Raw genomic sequence first — 23,251 nt, forward strand, 5'->3', positions numbered from 1 at the left:
CAATGTTCCAAGTGTGGTCTGAGCAGTGCATTATAAAATTTTCATAACTGGTGCGAACGCTCATCACTCCTCAGTCAGCTTTCAACTCAAACTTTCAGTGTGAAACAAGAATATTCTAATCCGTGGAGTCACAGAGTCCAACAAACTGGCCAAAGAAGAGAAATAATAATGTAAATAAAGAAATCACTGTCCAGAACTTGAATGTTTTTAGGCCACTTTAATTGGTCTGTTTTATTTCCTGACATAAACTATGTTTTACCAAGATGACAAAACAGAACACCCATAAAACCTCTTAAAAATGTATGATACCTTTCTTCTTAAATATACTTCCATAAATATTCAGATTTTAACTCATAAGACACTTTGTTTCCTGGTTTTGTCTAACAAGTTCTTTTCTTTTAACTGTCCACCTTGTATTTCATCCACTTTAATGAATAACTATGATATTTTGCTTTCATAGTTCATTGGGTATTTTATTTTTGGGACAATTTCAATAACTTGTGTTCTGTTATTATGAGGCTGTCATTTTTTTTTAGCCAGTGGACAAAATATATAGGCTAGAAATTAAACACGGTTGAGGGATATTCGGTATCAAGTAAATTACAATATAAATACAAATTACATTTCAGTTTTACATTTGGTGACGTTCTTTAATATACAAAATATACTGAAAAAATATTCAAAGTTTCTGGCATAATTCACAGGGCTTTGTCCATTTGTTAACATCTGCACTTAACACTATAGGGTTCCTGCACTAGGAAAAGGTTAACTAGATTAGACACTTTAAAATAGATGAAAGCATTTTTAGTAGTTCAGGTGCTTTTGTATATTAAATAAGCATGTTTTCAGTCTTTTACAATAGGATACTTAGTGACGATGTTAAGGGTGTCAGGAAAAGTGCACCGGAATCTATTAGACAAGAAGCCTGTTCTCGAGAGCTGCCAGTTTTTTTGTGAAGGCACCAAGTATAAAAAATTGTTAAGGATAATACTCGATGAGTCAAAACACTAATCTTCAGTGTTTTGTATAAAAGTGTTCTAATGGTTTCAAATTTTCATTGAATTACTTATCTACATTCTAAATCTTACAAATGCCCAGAGACATAAACTCTTCACACCACGCTAAATTTCAGAGCTAGCTGACAGTAAAACTCTAGGCACTGAGCATTCAAGTGACAGCTATTTCTGCTGATCAAGAACTCAGTGTGTGCAAAATCAATTAAAACACACCTATGGAATTCTTGTAGATAACAGAGGTTGTTTTATGCGTTCGGGGCATGTGAGCATCATTAGCAAAGCCAACCAGCTACCCATCCCTAAATGTTCCTGAAAAGGTGGTGGTCAGCTGCCATCTTGAACTGCTGCAATCCGTGTGATGTAGGTACATCCACAGGTTTTTGACCCAGCGACAATGGAGGAGTGGTAATACAGTTCCAAGTTGCGATGATGTATGATTTGGAGGGGAGCTTGCAGGTAGTGGGTGTGTTCCCATAAGCCTGCAGCCTTTGACTTTCCAGGTGGTAGAGCTCGTGGGTCTGAAGGGTGTGTTGAAGGAGCCTTGGCGAGTTACTGCAGTGCATTTTGTGGATGGTACATACTGCTGTCACTGTACGCCAGTGGTGGAGGGAGCAAATGTTTAAGTTGGTGGATAGGTGGGGGGGGGGGGGGGGGGGGGGGGGGGCATTCAAGTGGGCTGCTTGGTCCTGGATTGTGTTGAGCTTCTTGAGTGTTGTTGGAGCTGCACACATCTAGGCGAGAGGAGAGTATTCTATCACACTCCTGACTTGTGCCTTGTAAATGGTGGACAGGCTTCAGGGAGTCAGGAGGTGGGTTACCTGTTGCAGAATTCCCAGCCTCTGACTTCTCTTGTAGCCACAGTATTTATATGAATGGTTTCTGGTTAATGGTGACCCCCCGATGTTGATGATGGAAGATTCGGTGATGGTAATCCATTGAATGTCAAAAGGAGATGATTAGACTCTCCCTTGTTGGAGGTGATCATTGCCTGACACTTGTGGGATGTAAATGTTGCTTGTCACTTTAAAGCTTAAACCTGAATATTGTTCAGGTCTTGTTGCATGTGGGCATGTTCTGCTTCAGTATCTGAGGAGCTGTGAATGGCACTGGACACTGTGCAATCATCAATAAACATCCCCACTTCTGACTTTATATTGGAAGGAAGGCCATAGATGAAGCAGCTGAAGATGGTTGGGTCTAGGAGACTATGCTGAGGAACTCCTGCAGCAATATCCCAGGGCTGAGATAATTGGCCTCCAACAACCACAAGCATCTTCCTTTCTGTTGGGTATATCTCCAAACCTAGTGGAGAGTTTCCCCTCTGATTGTCATTGAAGTCAATGTTGCTAAGGTTCCTTGATGCCCACCTGCCTAAATGCTGCTCTGATGTCAAGGGCAGTCACTCTCGCCTCACCTTCGGAGTTCAGCTCTTCTGTCCCTGTTTGGATCAAGGCTGTAATGAGGCCAGGAGCTGAGTGGCCCTGGTGGAACCCAAACGGAGCATCAGTGAGCAGGTTACTGCTGAGTAAGTACCTCTTGATAGCACTGATGTGACACTTTCCATTACGTGTGCAGACAATTGAAGATCCATTGCGGTTAGTGTGTGCTTTGGTCACAAACAGCAATATGTGGATCACAGTAAGAGTTCGGAACTGAAGCTTTTATACCACCTACACATATGTTTCCTCTACTGAGGTGTTAAACTGAACTGTGGGTAATTCGATATTGGTATATTTTTATGCTGAACCACACACGGAATTAAAAGGATATGTTTTGATGTCAGTGTTTTAATTATTTTCTCGACCTTTGTCTGGAACTCCACAAGTGATTCGCAGGCACATGGGTCTTTAGTTGGTACAGCTGAAAGCAAAATAAAGCACATGAGGGAAAAATACGAACATATTCCAGCCATCCCATAAATCACTAGCTTCAGCTGCATGTCATGCACCCTGTGTATTATGTGCAGTGAAACTCTAAATGTGTTAGCTAGTGCATGTTACTTAGAACTAGATCTATACAATGTAGTTCTCATGCCTTCCACTGTGACACTCTTCAATATGTTGGTTGTAACATAATATAAATTTATCCAAGTGTTATTGCACATCCCTAATTCATGTTCAGAGGTTGGCTCTGGAGTCATATGTAGGCCAGACCAGGTAAGGACAGCAGATTTCCTTCCTTAAAGGACATTAGTGAACCAGATGGATTTTTATGACAATCATCAGTAGTTTCATGCTCACCATCAGGCTTTTAATTCCAGATTTTTATCGAAAATTTACCATCTGCTGTGGTGAGATTCAAACCCAGGTCCCCAGAGCAATACCCTGGGCCTCTGGAATACTAGTCCAGTGACAATACCACTGCACCACTAAACCTATTGGTAAACTATGTTCCCTTCACCCCTAAGAATGTACTTCACATTAGTTAAGAAAATAGTAAAAAGACCAATCCCTGCAGAATATCATCAGGAATGAGACACAGCTGGTAATTAGCTTTCAAGAAGATCCATAGTCATTAATCACAGCTTTTTACCTCTGGGAGTGTAATCAAATCCTAAAACATTGTTATGCTTCCCCACCGATACCACAAGATTTTGTCCTGTGGAGTAACCTATTGTGTGATACATCATCAGAGGCTTTTTAGAAGTTGAAGTAAACCATGTCTAGTAGATACCTTCGTCCACTAACCTTTTAACTTCCTCCAAGAATTCTAGTCAATTAGTTAAACACCACGTGCTTTTCCAGAAGCCATGTTGAGTGATATGATACCTTTCCTACCCCAGTGATCTCCCTTACTCATGATTGACATCAGGCTTGTTGGCCCGTAGTTCCCTGGACCCAATTTGTCTGCCTTATGAAAAGCACAATTGAAGTATTACCATCCTAAGGAAAAAAATCCAGGGAGTTGTTAAAGATAAGGGCAAGAGGCCTGCAAATGACATGCTCCAGATCATTAATCACCCTTAGATTAATGTCACCCGGACCCGCAGCTCAATCTACTTCAAGGCCCTTCATTCCATCCAAGATATCTTTCCCTTTTATTGTAATATATCCAATTCTCTTGTTTACACACAACCCATGTCTGGTAGTGGGGCATTATCGGTAAGAGGGTAGACTGCTGCAAAGTAATCATTGAACATTCCTGCCATAATTTAAGATTCTTCTTGAATCTGTCCTAAGGTACTTCTCAGTGATTCTAAGCAGTTGTTTATGACTCCTAACAAAAATAACCTTTTCCATTACTCCCATAATTCTCAACAATCTTCTTTTCCTTCGATCTTTTAGCTCCTCTAATAGTTGCTTTGGTCGCCCTCAATTGCATGTGATATTAATTTCCATTTTCTTTCAGTATTTTTGTTTCAGCCTAATTTTTGCTGCACATTCCTGATTGGCTATTTGGCTTAGCATTCCTATGTCACTTTTTAGTATCCTGTTTGCCTGTGAATGGTCTTCAAAATAATACATGCATTCTTAGCATCAATTTTCCCGCCCACAGAGGTTGTCCAATCAACTTTTGTTTACATGAATTACTATGACATATACAGTTCAAAAGCAGGACATTCGGCCCAACTAGTCTATGCTGATGTTTGTGCTTCACACATGTCTCCTCCCACACTTCACACCTACCTCATCTTAATCTTCTGCATATCTTTATGTTCCTGTCTTGTTTCTTGTTCCTTTTTTAATGATGCACACAGGCCGTTGACATTGTAGCTGAGCTAACTTTATTGATAACACATTTTCCTAACACGAGCACATATTTGCAGTGTCTGAACTTTAACAAGATAGGCTCCAACATGTGCTATCTGACCTTCAACCCCCAGGTCAGATGACCCCATATATAGTACAGAATACCATATAGTATCTAATACTGGAGTCCATAACCACAATCAGCTATTGTCATGACAGTTCCCTTTTCTCTCATGTACTTGGTTAGTTTCCTTTTGAAAGCATCTTTCAAGCCTTTAGCCTGTTATTGAACTTAGACCAGCTGAAGTCATGAACGAATATTAAATTGTTACTAACCTTCATTTGGCCAATACAATTAAAACTAATTGTTATGATCACTGTTGCTCAGGTGTTCCCCCACATGAGTTGTGATACAGCTGCAGGATCATTCTTGAAAGCCCATGCCACATTATAATGTGTTGAGTTAAAAAATATAATTATATAGACAAATGTTTGAGCTACTTTACACAGAACACTTGATGGTCCATTTTCTACAAGGCAAGTTGAAATCACCCATAATACAGACATGGTCTAATCTAGACTTGCCAGCATTGTATTTCTGTTGCTGTAAGCTAATCAAAAACATTTCCTGCAACAATGGCACTGTATTCCTTTGAGTAGCTGACAATGTCTTTTTTGAAATTAGGATATGGATTCATGGATGAAGTCAATATTTGAAGGCTGTCCTCAAACTCATGCCAATATTGCAGTCTTTAGAGTGTGCAATATTTGCAGGGTTTCCCGAACTGAAACGTTTGAATATCTCTAAATTAAGAAAGCTATAATAAAAGACTGAGTTGTATTGAAAGAATATTCCTTACCGCATATTTTGACCTGTAATTTGTCTGCAATATTATTCATTGTCTTGAAATCTGCAGAATAATGATAATGATCCTTAACTGGATCTGAAGCAATTATCCTTAATTCTTCCTCAAGTGCATTCCCCACTCCAACTGCAAACATCCTAATTCCTGAAACAGATAAAAAATAACTTTCCAATTACATTTTGTACATAAAAATGAATTGAGACAAATGTCAGCATTGCTAAATTATACATTTTGTACTTAGAATTTGATATGATGCTGTCGTTGTCGCAGGCTCAGTCCTTTAGGATCGTGTAACACAGAGAATAACAAATGTTGTAGTGCCGTCTACTTGATAGATAATTGCAGCAATGAGTCAAGTGAAGTTGCAGGCTCAACCCGTAACCTTGGTTGAATTAACCAATTTTATCTGGAGCAACAGAGCGTTAGAATTGGTGTTATTGGGGTATGAGCGGGAATAATTGACTTCACAGGCCTCCTGTTGAAAATGTGAGCAATTCTGATTGTTGGAAAGGAAAGATTTCATTGATTAGCCAGCCATCATTTTTATGTTGGCTTGCCAATGGGCTTCCAGTCCTTGAGGACTGATGGATAGAAATGTTGAAAACTATGATAGTTTCTCAGTAATAGATGATAAGGAATGTTATGCAGGAAAAGAAGCTAAGGACCAGAATAGATATAGAGACAGATGTTGCGATAGACAGGGTCAATTTTTTAGGGCAGAATTTACTGTCCACTCCTGAGACGAGTTTGCAGGTGGGGGGAGGGGAGGGTGGGGGGGGGTGTGTGTGTGTGTGTGGGTGGGGAGGGGCATTTAATCGGGCAGGAGGAAGCCAACTGGGGACCCCATTGCCTTCCTGCCTCTGCCCTAATTAAGTCCAGGGTGGGGAGGCTTGTGTGCACTGTTGCCAATTGAGGCCCTGAAGTGAGAAATTAATGTCCACTTAAGGGCCTCCTCCTGCCGTTGCTGGTATTTAACCAGCAGCTGGTGGGGGGCGGTCAAGGTTGCTTGTGAGCTCCTGGGGGTGAGTAGAGGGGGGTCCCTCATTGTCAGGCACGCACTGGCTGATTGAGGGACCCAGTCTTGGGAAGGGGAAGGGCCCACAGAAAGCAACCCTCCCATCCTTGACTCTGACCATCTGCTCCCAAAACCAGTGACCACATCCCCGCTATCACCATCCTCCCTTCATTCACCTTTGGAATGGGTCCCTTGCTGATCTTAGGTCTCTGGTGGGTGTGTTGCTGGCAGCTACCACTGCTTCCCCAGTGGTGCTGCCTACAATGAAGAACTTCTGGCCTCTGATTGGTTGGCAGCTTTTGGAGGGCAGGATTTCTGCCCCATTTAAGGCCATTTCTTCCTCCAAGAAATTGAGGAGGAATTTCTTCACTCAGAGGGTGGTGACTCTTTGGAATTCTCTACACCAGAGGGCTGTAGAAGCTCAATCATTGAGCTTGTTACAAGACAGAGATCGACAAATTTCTGGAGACTAATTACATCAAGGAATATGGAGATAATGCAGGAAAGTGGCATTGAGGTCGATGGTCAGACATGATCTTACTGAATGGCAGAGCAGGCTCGATGGGCATAATGGGGACAGGTATAAAGAGGAGAAATTGGGGGGAAATCACATCACAATTGCCTTATAGAATAATAGAGTCTTAAAGCACAGAAGGAGGCCATTCAGCCCATCATGCCCCTGATGGGTCTTTTAAAGAACTATCCAATTAGTTCCACTCCCCTGCTCTTTCTCCGTACTCTTGCAATTTTCTCCCCTACATATAAGGATTGAGGGTAATAGATTTTTTTTCCAAAAAAGTCAATTTTCTGCCAAGAATTACCTTTATCTTTGGCCTTCTGGGCAAAATCATTAATGTAATCCTGTGAGCGGCCATCCGTAAAGACAATTCCAACTTTTGGGATGTTCTCTCTTGCTCCTTGTGAAAGGGCAAAAATTTTTTCAGACAGATGTTGCAGTGCCAGGCCTGTCATTGTTCCTCTCTCCATGTACTCCATTTTCTTGACTGCGGTCTTGATGTCTTGTTTTGATCTGAATTTGTTGAGTGGGAATTCTGTCCTGACTGAACTTGAGTACTGAACAAGGGCAATGCGTGCGTCCTGATCACCAACTTCTAGGGCATCAACAATTTGATTGATGAACTTTTTTACCAGTTGGAAGTTTTCAGGTCTCACACTCTTCGACCCATCAATGACAAAAGCTAAATCAACACCTCCTGAACTGCAAGCTGTGCACAAAGTTAAAAGCAAGAGTTAAAAAGAAAGAACTTCCACATTCCCATATTCCCCATCCCCTCTATGAACTATTACAGTGAATTATAACATGAGCCAGAGAGATAATCAAGGAACATTTCCTTTGTGGGCTGTGTAGATGCGGTCAAATAGAAGATATATTTAGGACCAAGGTCTTTGGAAGAGGTTCAAAAAATGTAAATAGGTTCCCCTAATCTCAGAAGAGGGAGCACCTATAGAGATTGAAGTTGGTCATTATGCTGGATTTCGGATAGAATGTACAATCTAGGCTCCTTTAGAACATTACTGTTAATAGGTGCATAAGTGGGATGACAGGAAGAATGTTAACCTCTGATCCAAACAATATTTCAACACATTTGATGGACCGTGCAGTATCCATTGAATCCCTATATCATATACATCAATACAGATGTGTTAACTTGTACAAAGCATGCCACCCCACCACTAACTTGATATTGTGTACAGATGCGGGTACCATGTAACAGGAGACAGAGGCAGTACAAAGAAAGGCTGGTAAGTTGATAAATGGGGTTGGGCACCACATCTATGATGAAGGACTAATGGTAGGATATATGTTTGCATTGGAAAAAAAGGCAGCTTAGATTTGAATTTATTGGCATATTAATGTTCTTAAAGAGAATTTAAGAGCTGGTTTCCAGAATCATGTTCATTACCAAATACGCTCCAGGACAATGAAGCATAGATTGAAACTTATATGAGAAAATGTGAACACACAGCTAAGATATAACTTCTTCACGCAGAGGATGGTAAATATATGGAAAGCCTACTAAAGGTGGTGTAACACAGCACAGAGGGCAACCCTTATCGCAAGAACCTCATGCAACATCACCTCTATTTCAATAACCATTAAATACGGGATTGGGTAGAGGACTATTCCATCACTTATCTGCAGATTCATGCCTAGATCTTGGGTTTCATTTTCACTTATAGGCACCACCAGTTTGCTTCCAACATTTGCCCAGATTTACAGCTGTATTCATACTAATGGGCTGATTTGGGAAGATTGAGAACAAGCAAACCAGCTCCATTTCAATCTATCTAAAACCTGCCAATAGCGCCTGGCAAAAGCTAGGACAAATCTAGACTTGTACATTCAGTCATGTATCATGGGCAACCGTGGTCTCCTGGAGTTAGCTCGATTGTTTTAGTGAATTGGGGAGGAATTTCCCAGATTCATCCCGAAAATAGCCACAGTTTCTTTTATCTCTGCTGTTGGGTTCATTGCAGGCATCAGGATGGGCTGGTACATAAAGTTGCACAGGTGAATGGAAAGGGCAAGCATTGGTGCACCTTATAATCTTACCTTATAAGTGTATGTGCAGGTAGGCTAACTTTCAGTTTAATAACTTTGTGATTCCATGCTGAAACAAAACTTACTGCCACATGTTCTTCCATCCGGATTTAATGTGAATCCTTCGTTGCAGGCACATTTGTAAGAGCTAGGAATGCTCACGCAGATGTGCTCACAGTCATGATCCCCACTGGCACACAGATTCACCACTGAAACACCAAAATTCAGGCTACGTCAATCACAATAAAAGGATATATACAGAAACTTGTGAATCCAGACTCAGCTACAGAAAGTTTCAACAGGAATATTTGATAATAGAAATGCTTTTAGCCACAAGCAATAATTCCCAGAATAATGTTCCTCTTAAACTGCTCTATCAGTGACTCAGTTGGTGACCTATGGCTCAACTCTTTTACTACACACACAGATATATACTGTAAGTGTAATTTTGTTAAATCCGTATATTGCAGAGGAAAGATAACATAGAATTATAGTTATTGTTTTAAACTGTGCAGTAATAGATTATAAGCTGCAAATTAAATAAAGTACACAACTGAAAATGTCTGCAATGAAAGTAGTGTTCAGCATTCCATCTGGTATTCCACCCCCACCACCCCCTCCCACCATGAATCATCATTATCATCATATGTGTTCTGCCCAAAGGCAGGTCCTTGGCTTATAGTCTTCTCACGTCTCTCTGATCTATTCCAGTCTTTTCATTTGCCAATAACTTCCTTCAATTTTGAAGCCATCCAGCATTGAAATTCTCTTCCTCCCTCTTCCTCTTTTCCCTTGAAACCTTCCCTCCATAACATCTCTTACTAGCCCATTTCCTCTTAAGATGTGCCCTGCCTGGTGTCTCTGCCTTTTCCTAATTATATTCAGCAAGTTTCTTTGTTCATTCACTTTCCTCAGCACTTCATCATTTGTTACTTTTTCTCTCCAACTGATCCTTTCCGTTCTCCTCCAATCCCACATTTCAAACTATTTAGCAAGTTGGTCTCCTCTTTCCGTAAGGTCCAAGTCTCACACCCATACAAAACAACCCTCCAAATCAAGTTCCTTACAAGTTGCTACTTGAGTTATTTACTCAGCTTTCTGGTTAGCAACTGTCTCCTCTAAACGCAGCCTTTCCATTGCTATGCTTGTTCGTATTTCTTTGTCCTACCTTCCACTTGCAGATGTTATGCTTCCTAAATACTTGAATTCCTGCACCTGTTCTAGTTCTCTTCCTTCTTTGAATATATGAATATTTCTTGGCGATTTTGAGATATGTATCACTTTGGTTCTGCCAATGTTCACTTTCATTCCAAAGTTCATGCCTGCTTTTACTAGTCTATCGATGAGTTCTTGTAATCTTTCTTCTGTGCTTGCTATAAGTGCTTTGCCACCTGGAAATCTAACTGATGTTATCATTCTCTCCCCGCCAAACCCCAACCCCCCCATCCCCAATCTTTACACCGAATTCTGTGTCTTCAAATGTTTCAGCATAGACATGGAAGAGGACTAGTGATAATGCCTTGTTGAACTCCTCTTCCAACTACACATGAATCATATCACCAGGAAATAAAAATGATTCTGTGAACAGAATTAGACTACCTGCTCAAGTACCTGTTTAATATGGGTACCAATCCAGTATGAACACTGAATGGTCGGTATTGTTACCCAGAATTGTGATCTAACGGGCATGAAGGCTGAGGCAGCCTCTTAATTGCCATGCTACTGGACTGACACCATTCTCTCTTCTTTGGTGCTTTACTCACCGCAGAACGCTTCCTGGAATTTTTTGGAAAGTTTCTCTATAGCACTGTAGCTTTCCACATAGTCTAAGTGTTCTTCCAGAGGTTCGCTGGCGATCTCACGCAGTGAGTTCATCTCTGCCCTGCCTACGCCAATGGCAAAGATCTCAATGCCACTCTGTTTGGCTTGTGTGGCTGACTCCTGCACTCGGTCCTGGGGCCGGCCATCAGTCACAATGATGGCAACCTGAGAATAGATGGAGCACAAAAATGGTCATTTCTTGCAGTAGTCATGAATGATTGGACATCAGAGTCCACTGCTGATTTTATCCTGTGGCTGACTTTTGCTTTGGCGTAAAGTGAAGCCAGAAAGGCACATGTGTCTATGTTCATTAGTGCGGTAAAATCTTAATCCATAACCATTTCAAAAATACTTTTAGTCAATGCTTTTCAAAGTGTTTAACCTCAGAATGATACTGGCACCAGCAGTGGGCATAGTCCTTAAGCAGAGGTACATCGAGGACGCAGTCCCAAAGTCAATGTTCTGGACAGAGTATCAGATGCTTCACTGCTGTGACCATGTTGTTGTATTCATCTGGGGATTTTAGATAGATTTATGGTTGATGCACGTAGAATTAATCTGTCTTCACAATATAAAACTCAAAGCTGCAAAAGTAAATTATACATTTAATGCAGCATTTTGGTAACTAAGTATTAATAGAAATTAATATTTGTTTGTTTTGGAGACTTTTTGCCCAAAACAGTCGTTAACTGAGTTACATTGTCTGTTTTCTAATATTATAGGTGAGCAATGTGTAAAAGTATTTAGCCTGTGTTTTATCTATTGAAGAGCATGAAATGTTACCAGTTTGTTGTGTTGTTGATGATGAAACTACCCAATAGGGGGCATCAAAAGCACCACACTAACTCTTCCCAGTGTGGACTTTGAGTGGAGAGAAACTCCAATGTCTTCACAAGCTTACAATATGTTTACTATGGCAATGTTTTGTAAGATATACAATTTAAATTGGGCTTAATAGCTTAATGTAATGAAGCCCCAGTCTTACACTGCAATGCTAAGATATTCGCAGTTCTGCCCAATGTTTCTTCTACAGGCTCTCTTATTTCCAGCCCATTGTTGCTTCCCCTTAGAACTATCGCTTATATTAATTCCGTCCCTAAGAAAGATGTTCACTTTTACACTTGCAGCTCCTGTTGTAGTGCCTTTATGTCTCGACTCACTAAAGTTATGGAAGCTGCTGTTAACTATGAACTATCATCTTGAAAAGTTTGATCTATTTCACAATGCAGTGTGGTTTTCAATATGACAGATTCACTGGTGAGCTCAATGCTGATGTAATGTAATCCTCCACTCTGTGTTAGCACTTTCTTGAGTCATTTGCCATTGCCTTACACATCTTCAAAGCTTGTAACAGGGTCTAGCACAGCAATCTGCCGTGCTGTGAGAATGTGGAACTTGCTACTGGATTGAATAGTTGAGGTGATTAGCATAGATACATTTAAGGGGAAATTAGATAAAGTTGAGGGAGAACTTCCTTGATCAGCATGTTCTTGGCCCAACCAGAGAGGAGACATTTCTGGATCTGGTGTTGGGAAATAAGGTGGGCCAAATGGACCAAGTGTCTGTGGGAGAACATCTGGGTAAGAGTGATCATTGTATTAAAATGTTTAGATTAATAATGGAGAAGAGGGCTAATTTCAAGAGATGAGGAAGGATCTAGTCAGGGTGAAATGAAATCAGAGACTGACAGGAAAAACTATAACAGAACAATGGGTGATCTTTAAGGAAGAGATGCTTCAAGTGCAGGCTAGGTACATTCCAACAAGGTAACGGAGTCACAAACAGGGATCCTTGGATGACGAGGGAGATAGGGGTTATGATGAAACAGAAAAGGAGGGTCTATGCTGCATGTCAGGTGAGTTTTTCAGGTGAAAACCAGGTCAAATACAATAAGTTGAAAGGAGGGGGGTGGTGAAGAGGACAATAAGACTGGCAAAGACCAAGTAGAGAATAGAATGGCAGTCAACATAAAAGGGAGCTCAAAAATCTTCTACCAGCATGTAAATAGTAAACAGGTAATAAAAGGTGGAGTGGGTCCTATATGGGACAAAGAGGGTGATGAATGTATAGAGGCACAGGGCAAAGCTAGAGCACTTAATTAGCTTTTTTGCACTGCTGTTTACTAAGGAAGTGGAATCTAACAAAGTATCAGTAGAAGTGGAGAAAGTGGAGCCAATGGCTAGCCTATCTATGTCCAGGCAATTGGTATCATGCTCACGGTTTGCCACTCCTCCAAGTTTGGTAACATCGTCAAATTTTGAAAAATTGAAATGGGCAGACAAGTGGCTGATGGAATTTAATACAGAGAAGTGTGAGGTGATGCCTTTTGGCAGAAAGAATGGGGAGAGGCAATATAAACTTAATTCTAAAAGGTGTGCAGGAGCCGAGGAACCTGGGGGTTCACGTGCATTAAATTTTGAAGGTGGGAGGACATATTGAGAGATTGGTTAGCAAAACATTTGGATTTTGTGCTTCATAAATAGAGGCATAGAGTATAAAAGCAGGGAAGATATGCTGAACTTATAAAATCCTCTAGGCCCAAACTAAAGTATTGTGTCCAGTTTTGGTCGCCGCACTTAAGGAAAGTAAATGTCCTTGAGATGGGTACAGAGGAGATTTCCCAGGATTGTTCCAGGGATGGTGGGGGGATGTTAGTTAAAAAGATAGGTTAGAAAAGCTGGGGTTGTCCGCCTTGAATCAAAGGAGATTGAGAGGAAATTTGATAGAGGTGTACGAGATTTTGATAAGTTCGACAAGGAAAGCCTCTTCCCATTTGCTGATTGTACAAGGATTAGGGTCGCAGGTTTAAATTCTGGGCAAGACATGCAGGGAGAATGTGAGTAGAATTTTTTTACATAGCGACTGGGAATGGCCTGAAACTCATTGCTCATCAGGGTGGTGAATATGGAAACAATCAACGATTTCAAAAGGAAATTGGATGGGCGCTTGAAGGAAATAAACTTGCAGGACTACAGGGACCAAGCAGGAGGGTGGGACTGACTGGATTGCTCTGCGGGGAGCCGGCATGCACTCGATGGGCTGAATGGCCTCCTTTTGTGCCATAAATGGCTCTATGACTTCTGGTCTCCATCAGAATCCTCTGTATTTCTCTGTTTTGTTTATATTCCTATGGTTGGAGCTCCTCGTTTCTCCTAGGCTACAAATATCACACATTATGGACTATTCCTTTCCTCTGTCTCCAACTATGTTGAGATCAGCACTCATACTATCTCTTGTTTTAATTAATTCTTTCCCAGGAACTTAGCACAGTAATTCTTTGACACCCAGTCTTCTCTTTCTTATACAGTCTGGCGGCTTGGCTTCCTCTAATCAGTGATCTTGATTTTTTTTTCAACCTTGTGCATCCCCAACTTTAATCATTCCAGTCTTGGTGGGTATGTCTTCAGCTGCCTGGCTCTAAGCTCTGGAATTCTCTCCCTAAGCCTCTCTACCTCTCTATCCACCTTTAAGACTTTCTTGCTTTTCACCTAGGTTTCTCAACTTAATGAGCATTCAAAAAAATACTTTGGATTTTATCTACTTTATACATCTGCTGTTACTGAGATTTTTCTAACAGTAACCAGTAATCAGAGTTGGATTTGGATGGGATTTCAGACTTATAGAGGTTGAATTTAATTTGTACACCGGTTTTGGAATGCAAGGGTATCAGTTCTTTTAATAGCATTTACATTGTTTTCAACAAGTTTTTTCATTTATAAAAGTATCTCCTCTCAAATAGTCCAGCAATTCAGTAGTAAAATAATTTACATAATTGTCTGAATTTAGTATTGCCCTATTGCACTCTATACCAGACCATTATTAACATTAGTGACAGTGAAACTTCATCCCTAGTTTGTTCGAGGCCACAACTAAGCTTTTGGTATCTGAAGTCTGTAAGTCTTTAATTATTACCAAAGGGTGTATTATATATTTTATAAATGTCTCTGCTTCTTTCTCCCATAATTTTCCTGCAGCTTACCTGTTCCTAGGCTCTCGTCTGTGTTATTCCTAAATCAACCAACAATGGGCCAAATTTTTCTCTACAGTCAGGGAAACATCTGGGTCCTGACCCTACACTGTGTTGGAAGCAGATCCCAATGCAACTGTTAAAGAAAAAGTCATTTACTGGCCAGAGGGTGCACTTGCAACCTTATTAAGGATGATGGGTGAACTCCTGAAGCTGGTGGACCAATGGCAGGCCATCCAGCAATGACACATCGGCAGCCCCACTGGCCAAGGTGGGAGCTGCTGATTCGAACATGTGGAGAGAGAGAGAGAGGGCACCTCAAAATGGAGGTGCCCACTGAAGTGTAGACACGTAAAATTGAAATAGGTCGCAGCTGCTCTGGCCATGAAGGTGGAGGGTAAACCTCCCACGGGATGGCTAGTGGCCACAGTTGTCACCCGATGGTCATGCCAGGTGCTCCCTAGGTGGGTGAAGCAAGGCCCCTACCCCAGCCACCATGAGCCCGCCACTGTTTTGGCCTCTGTGTGCAGCCACCCTGCTGACTAGAAAATCTCAGTTGGCTTGGGAAAGAGGCTTGTGGGTAGGTAGCTGTCTCCCACCCAACCTGCCCATTTTAAAAATGGGTCAGGAGAGTGCCAGCAAACTTGCACACTGGCCAGCAGCGGCAAATCCCAGGCATACTCACCTCTGGTTTTATCCCCAGTGGCATTTAAAAATTCAGCCTAACCAAACCTGTTATGATATTGCTGTAGTATAAGAGTCTGGCATAGAAAGGGTTCACATGGGACTGAGTACAGTACCGCACACACTGTGCTGTAACGGAGCACATGACCCGAGTCTAGAGGGCAGTCTTGTACTGGACAGAGATGTGTGTAGAGGCAAGCATGGAGACAGCTCCTAGCTTAGACTTTATGCTATACACATGTATTTAGTTGTGAATAGTTAACAAACACTTACTGTTAAACTATACAAGACACCGAACCCCTTCATGAGACCTACCGAACTACACACAACATCTTACAGTAACTCCTTCTGACTTTTCTCACTCCCAGTAGCCTCTCTATGGTGCCCCATTACCGCATGGCTCAGATAGATGAACTTGTGAAGCCATGAGGTTGAATGAATGAATGAGTGATTGAACTGGTATCTCACTATCCGCATTGCTACATGCAGCTGCCATTGCAAAACAACATCAGGAAAGTTTACATTTTCTGACTTTATAGCTGGATCTCAGTTGCTGTTCACTATGACCTGATTGGTTTAAATTTTTTTTTAAAATAACTTTTTCTTAAACATTGATCCCTCTATAACTGTAACTTCATTCAGCATTGTGTAGATACACAATTCCACAAACACAGTTGTACAGTTCTCAGACAGTACCTCCCAGAACTACGACAGGAGTCTCTGTATTCTGTGCAATTTTCAGATTGGTATTTACCATTTGAAAGCAATCGTATTTTACTTGATTAAAGTCAAATGAGACCCAAATTCTTAAGGGATCAGAAATGTTTGGATACATTGAACATTTATGATATAGTGGGATATGTTACAAAAAGGATATTCGAAACTTGAAATTAGTTTGTGGTAGAAGTAGTTGTTAATTCACAAAAATCCTTATGTAAGGTCATTGGCCTGAAATGTTAACCCCGTGTTTCTCTCTCTGACCAGCTGAGTGTTTCCAGCATCTTCTGGTTTTGTTTCGGATTTCCAGCATCTGCAGTATTTTGCTTTCTATTCACCTACTTGGGTTTTTAAGGAGGCAGAATTTTTAGCTTGGTCATTTCTAACTTTGGAACTGTAATAACGGAAGAGAAAACAAATCAACCTTTGCAGATGACCGCATCCCACCGACTTTTGATAAAATACCAGGGTACCGAAATTTCAAGACTTTGAGATGCTAGGAGAACACTCCCTTTTTTTTCAGATAGTAGTCAAGACTCAAAGAAAATCTTTTTAAAGAGTATCAAAAAAAGAATGATGTGTGAATGGGACTTGGTGCAAGTTAAGATACAGACGGCAAAAATTTGGATGAGCTTAAGTTCATAGATGGTGGAAGGTGAGAGGCCGGCCTGTTTGGAATAGTCATTGGAATAGTCAGGTCTAGAGTTAACAAAGACATGGGTGAGGGCTTCAGCAACAGATGAGCTAAGGCAAGGAAACAGTCAGGTGATGTTATGAAGGTAGAAGTAGATGATCTTGGTGGTGGTTTGGATATATGACAAGGGGGTTCCTTCCTGTTTGGTATTTTGTGATTACTGCTATAAGGTCTTTGCGTTGGTTATTGGCTGAGAATGAGACCAGGCTTCACATTAATGCTTTCTAGGGTCACATAGCCTGGCACTGCACATCAAATTTGAAAAACTTGGGTGAGGTTTTGTAGGCCAGCTAGCATATATGTGAGGGCATTTTGCTGAAGTTTTGCCTCCCCCCCCCCAGAAAAGATGGGAGAAAATAGTTGGCTATGTTGTCTAGAACTGAACCTGTCTGCCCATGACATGTGATTGGATTGAAGAAGTTTTGAAATTGTGCAAAATCCATGCGGCAGGGGTTAGTTAAGATTGATCGCATGAGACCCGTCCTTAAGGAGCTCAACCTCACTGACCCAATTTGAAAGCACCTTGACAGTTATTGACAAATGGCTTGTCGTGTTCTTTAACACTGACTTATCTTTGATAAGTTTGAAGTGTCCAGTGGTCCATATTGGCAGATTAAACTGTGGAATTAAACAGTGGTGTGTTCAACAGCCCTTGTTACAGCACTAGGTTCCGCTGATCCTAAAAGCAGTGATCCTATTGTAGCAGGAAGACAGGGATATCAGGCGTCTTTTAAAATGTTTGAGGAATGGACATCGATCACAATGGATGTGTTACTCTCATTCTCACTAACCAACTACTGCACAATGGTGCATTTTTGTTTCAGCATTAATCTGTCAACCACTTCAAAGATCAATATCAAGGAAGTGACCTTTAGTTCACCTTCTTCCTAAGATAACCATCCATACTGAATAAATGGTAACTGCCAAAATTTAAAATCTTTAGCTCTGAAGAAGATTCATATGGCCTCGAAACGTTAACTCTGTTTCTCTCTCCACAGATGCTGCCAGACCTGCTGAGTTTTTCCAGCATTTTCTGTTTTTATTTGAAATCTTTGCGCTTTGCTTTGTGACTGCCCAAACATCGGGAGCAGTGGAAAAGATATCAAACTTGGCACATGCCCACTTAATGAAAATAGAAGACTGTCCTTGGATGGATGGCAAACTGATGGTGCAGCTGAACATTTTGAAAGCCACTCAAACCTGTTATAACCGAAGCCAAGAGAATAGTCAAATTGATCAAATTACTTTAAAACAGTAAATTAATTTTTAAAAAGGAGGAAATCTATATATCAAATATTTTTTGAAGTATTATCCAATACCGGACTTTAAAAAGAAGTTTCCATAGTTACCTTGCTGGCGGCATTGGATTTGACCCGTGCCCCTTGAGACTCACTGAAAGCAATGTTTGTTGCAAATTGGATGGCGAGGCCTGTCATGGTGCCGGAGGAGAGTGGCTGGATCTGGGAGACAGCCCGCAAGACGCTGGCCTTGTTGCGATGTGCATTTAGGGTGAATTCGTTTTTGACGGTACTGGCATAGTTAACCAACCCAACTTGGGTGGCATTTGGACCAATGTCAAGGGACTCGATTACCTGGGACACAAACACTTTCACCTGTTCAAATTCAGAAGGGCGTACACTCCGAGAGCTGTCAATGATAAAGACCAGGTCAGTTGATTTGGTCTTGCACAGACCTGTAAGAGAGAGAAAGAAGCAAAGGAGGGAGTGAAAGAAGGCAAAATAAAAAGTGAAAACAGGAGCTGTATTTAAAAAACTGTCTCTTAGGATGAAGTTGCATTTCAGGGCAGATTTAAATTCTCTGGATAGATGCTAAAATCAGATCTTGTGCTGAAATACTGAAAAAAAACCAATGCCTGAAATGTTCAATTTTAAGTACTAATATAGCATATTAAAGTTAATTGATGACTGGTAAGCTGCTGCTAATAGCATGGGCAGTATTGTTCTATTGAAAGCTTTATCCTCTTACTGTTATCCTGCATTCATTGCTTTAAATTGGGTGAAGTTCTGTAGTGAAAGCTCATTTTCTGGCATTTCAGTCAGTTGTCCATTCGTGAGTGTAAAAACCTCAACAGTAATTTTCAGCAGATAATTAGGTCATGAGGGGGCTAGTGCCAAGGCCTACTGTGTCCTCACCCAATACCTGTCTACATTCTGCCTTCCAGCAGGTGTCACTGCAGTCATTTTCTCCACTCTAGCCCAGGAGCACTTAGGCCAATTGAAGTATCCCTACCTTGGTTGGATCAGTCAACTCAATGTAGACCAGGAATGAACTTGGGTCATTTTAGTTTCACTACATTAACTATATTAACAGCACCTTTAACAAATGAGCCACTGCAAGCTAATAATACAGCATCCTTTATTAAAAATAAGGCTCTGCTTGTAAATTGGTAGCATAATCTTTGCATCCATAGCAGAATGCTAGGATCATGCACACATTATTTCATACGGATGGGTTGAATACAGAGTATTATACTATTTCCTGTCAAAAGTGCGTCCTTTTCATTGGGCAAGCCAGGAAAGATCGAGTTCCACAAACATTTCACTTCCAAGACCATCAATTCTGATTATCCAACTCTTTGAAACGTAGAAATTTCACAGCACAGAGGGAGGCTATTCAGCCCATTGTGAACATACTGACCAAAAAAGAGCCATCCCACTTTCCAGTTCTTGGTCTGCAGCCCTTTAGCTTATGACAGTGCAAGTGCATATATAAATATTTGTTAAATGCAATGAGGGTTTCTGCTTCTACCACCCTTTCAAGCAGCAAATTCCAGACCTCCACCACTCTCTGGTTGCAAAACAAATTTCCTCAACTCCCCTCTAAACCTTGTACCAATTACTTTAACTCTATGCTCCTTGTTTATTGATGTCTCTGCTGAGGGAAATTGGTTCTTTTTATCCATTCTACCCCAGCCCCTTATAATTTTATGCATTTTGTTCAATGCTGCATAAAGGTGTGCTGTTTGCAAACTGACTAGTCAGGAGGAGTTTTGTTGTTTCTGTTAAGAACAGCAAGCATCATAATGCGACGGAGAGCGACACAAGAACGGTACAAATCATGGTTAACCATTTGGAAACCTGATAAAGAACCACCACTATTAAGAACATAACATAAGAACATAAGAATTAGGAGCAGGAGTAGGCCATTTGGTCCCTTGAGCCTGCTCTGCCATTCAATAAGATTGTGGCTGATTTGATCATTGCCTCAACACCACTTTCCGGCCTGTCCCCCCATAACCCTTGTAGATCAAAAATCTATCCAACTCAGCCTTGAATATATTCAATGTCCCAGCCTCCACTGCAACTGGAGCAGAGAATTCCAAAGATTAATGACCCTCTGATTGAAGAAATTCTTCCTCATATCCACCTTATTTTGAAACTGCCCTCTAGCTCTAGATTCCCTCACAAGGGGAAATATCCTCTCAGCATCTGTCAAGTATCACCCCACACCCGCCAAGAGTCTTATTTTTTTTTTGAAAAATATACTTTATTCATAAAATATCTGGCAGAACATTCCAAAACATTTCAAAATCACCATCACATCAGTACAATCAGATTCAACTTTTACACATGTATCACAAGGTGCATCAATACAATCAATGAATATTACAATCATTTCAATATGGTCAATGCACACAATCAGACAAAGGTATTGGAGTTATCAACATATATCATGTTGCACTCTGATGTGCTTCAATACATTTATAATACACTTAGTATTCACTGCATACATTCATTTTGAGCTGTACAGCACGAGGGGATCTCAACAGTTCCCAGTCCCTTGGTGCACTGTGGCAGAAAGGTCTTAGACAGCGACCTTTCCCCATTGCGCCTTTGCGGCGGCTGCCCCAAGCTTTAGTGTGTCCCTCAGCACGTAGTCCTGGACTTTGGAATGTGCCAGTCTGCAACACTCGGTCGGGGACAACTCTTTGCGCTGGAAGACCAACAAGTTTCGGGCAGACCAAAGAGCGTCTTTCACCGAGTTGATGATCCTCCAGCTGCAGTTGATGTTTGTCTCGGTGTGTGTCCCTGGGAACAGCCCGTAGAGCACAGAGTCCTGTGTCACAGAACTGCTCGGGATGAATCTCGACAGAAACCACTGCATCTCTCTCCAGACCTTCTTTGCAAAGGCACAATCCACAAGGAGGTGAACAACGGTCTCGTCCCCACCATAGCCACCTCGAGGGCAATGTGCAGAGGGGGTGAGACTCCAGGCGTGTTGGAAGGATCTGACGGGGAGGGCCTTTCTCACCGCCAGCCAAGCTACGTCTTGGTGCTTGTTGGAAAGTTCTGGCGATGAAGCATTCTGCCAAATGATTTTGACAGTCTGCTCGGGGAACCAGCCGACAGGATCCACCCTCTCCTTTTCCTGCAGGGCCTCTAAGACGTTACGTGCCGACCACTGCCTGATCGACTTGTGGTCAAAGGTGTTTCTCTGCATAAATTTTTCCACGAGGGACAGGTGGTACGGCACGGTCCAACTACTTGGAGCGTTCCGCGGCAGCGTGGCCAGACCCATCCTTCGCAACACCGGAGACAGGTAGAACCTCAGCACGTAGTGACACTTGGTGTTTGTGTACCGAGGGTCTACGCACAGCTTGATGCAGCCATACACAAAGGTGGCCATCAGTATGAGGGCGATTTTGGGCATGTTTTTTCCCCCTTTATCAAGAGCTCTTATATGTTTCAATAAGATCACCTCTCATTCTCCTAAATTCCAATGAGCATAGGCCCAAATTGCTCAACCTTTGCTCATAACACAATTTATTAAGAAAAGTAGAGATGATTGTAATAGCCAATCCCAATCCCACTCTAACAAACCATTAGAGTGAAAGTGGAAAAATAATTTTGGAGCACTGAATATGTGTATTTAGCAGGCACTTGATAGTTCACATTATTTTTATTCATGCAAATTACTGCTACCAGGGACCAAGAAAATGCCAGCAATATCTACAACACCAGTTCTAGTATAATTAACCACTGTAATAGTAGACACGCAGAAATCCTTTCCATTGACCTTTTCCCCAACAACCGCATAATGCATCAATAAACAAATTATACCGAGGGCTCTTCTGATGGTTACGTTGGTAAATGCCCCAGGTATTGTGGTACAGTGCCATACAGACATGAAAGGCCCCTAGTTTCACATCTGATCTGTGCTGAGCTCGCCTATCTTGACGTTGGGAGCAACAATGGTGCACCAATTGAGATCGCTGTTCAAATCCCAAAGACATTAAGTTTGATTGATACAAAGCTGATCCATATCCTGTATGTTTAAGAGAAATTTTTGCCCAATGATTCAGTATATCCAAAAGGTTGCAGAAAATCAGCCAAAAATTCAACTCTTCGGCACTTTGAAGCACATTATTAGTTTAAATTAATTCTTTAAATGAGTATGAATATTCACCTGCACATTGAGTTTAAATGCTAAGTGCAATGCACCTTGAAAGGTTTACCAAAGTCTAGCTATACTCTTCAACCCAGTGACAGAAATAGCAATAACTAGAATTTCAGCCTTAAATTTCTGCAGCCCAAAGACCATGTAATCCAAAGGAAAAATACAGTTTGAAATTTTGAACAATAGCAGTCAAAATGTTGTATTAACTATAATTTCAGAAGTAACATTGCAATAATATCACTATTTATAATATTTATCCAATATTACACTGATTTGGATGCAACAAAATTCTTCCAAAGTCATTTCAAGAAAGGTGAAAAATTTTATTAGCAATTTAAGAAAGCTAGTTCTAAAGAAATCTTTTTCAGCTCCAGACTTTAACTCTGTTTCTCTCTCCACAGATGCTGCCAGACCTGCTGAGTTTTTCCAGCACTTTTTGTTTTTATCTCAGATTTCCAGCATTTGCAGTATTTTTCATTTATTTAAGAAAACTAGTCTTGCCATCTGGAAAGTGGTTTTCTTAAGTACTGGTGATTTTCTGTACATTATGGGTTAGAAGGGTCTATAAACTGTAACAATAAACTATAAAAGAATCAGGTTAAATTAATAGTTAGAGCTCTTATGTTTTTTTAGAAAAAAATAATAATCCATGAATATAGCCCCTTACCAGCTGGAACCTGGAGACCAGGCTTTGCAGGTTTGACTTTGGGCACCCCATTAGCCTGGACCAGGATTAAGGCGAAGACGAGCAATCCACTGAAAAGTCCCTTCATCTTGAGAAGCAGTTGCAGGAGTCCAGGC

At 41.1% G+C, this 23,251-nt stretch overlaps 1 protein-coding gene across 1 annotated transcript; it reads right to left on the minus strand.

The window, feature by feature from the left end:
* Positions 1-912: 912 nt before the first annotated feature.
* Positions 913-23,223, minus strand: matn1 (matrilin 1). The gene is made up of 9 exons (XM_078566358.1): positions 23,118-23,223; positions 18,382-18,725; positions 10,913-11,135; positions 9,236-9,358; positions 7,408-7,812; positions 5,566-5,715; positions 3,690-3,698; positions 2,787-2,861; positions 913-965 (listed from the first exon to the last, which is right to left on the minus strand). The coding sequence occupies exons 1-9, from the start codon at positions 23,221-23,223 to the stop codon at positions 913-915; spliced, it is 1,488 nt and encodes a 495-aa protein (XP_078422484.1).
* Positions 23,224-23,251: the final 28 nt, after the last annotated feature.

This window comes from Cetorhinus maximus, chromosome 21, assembly GCF_964194155.1.
Source record: "Cetorhinus maximus chromosome 21, sCetMax3.hap1.1, whole genome shotgun sequence".
NCBI classification, from domain to species: domain Eukaryota; kingdom Metazoa; phylum Chordata; class Chondrichthyes; order Lamniformes; family Cetorhinidae; genus Cetorhinus; species Cetorhinus maximus.

Excerpts from the sequence above, each read along its gene's own strand:
- matn1 (XM_078566358.1), bottom strand. The coding sequence starts at position 23,223 with ATGAAGGGACTTTTCAGTGGATTGCTCGTCTTCGCCTTAATCCTGGTC. Across the intron at positions 5,716-7,407 it reads CCAGAAGGCCAAAGATAAAG|GAATTAGGATGTTTGCAGTT; the intron begins GTAATTCTTGGC and ends TATCTGTTTCAG. Across the intron at positions 966-2,786 it reads TAAAACACTGACATCAAAAC|TTGGTGCCTTCACAAAAAAA; the intron begins ATATCCTTTTAA and ends AATTTTTTATAC.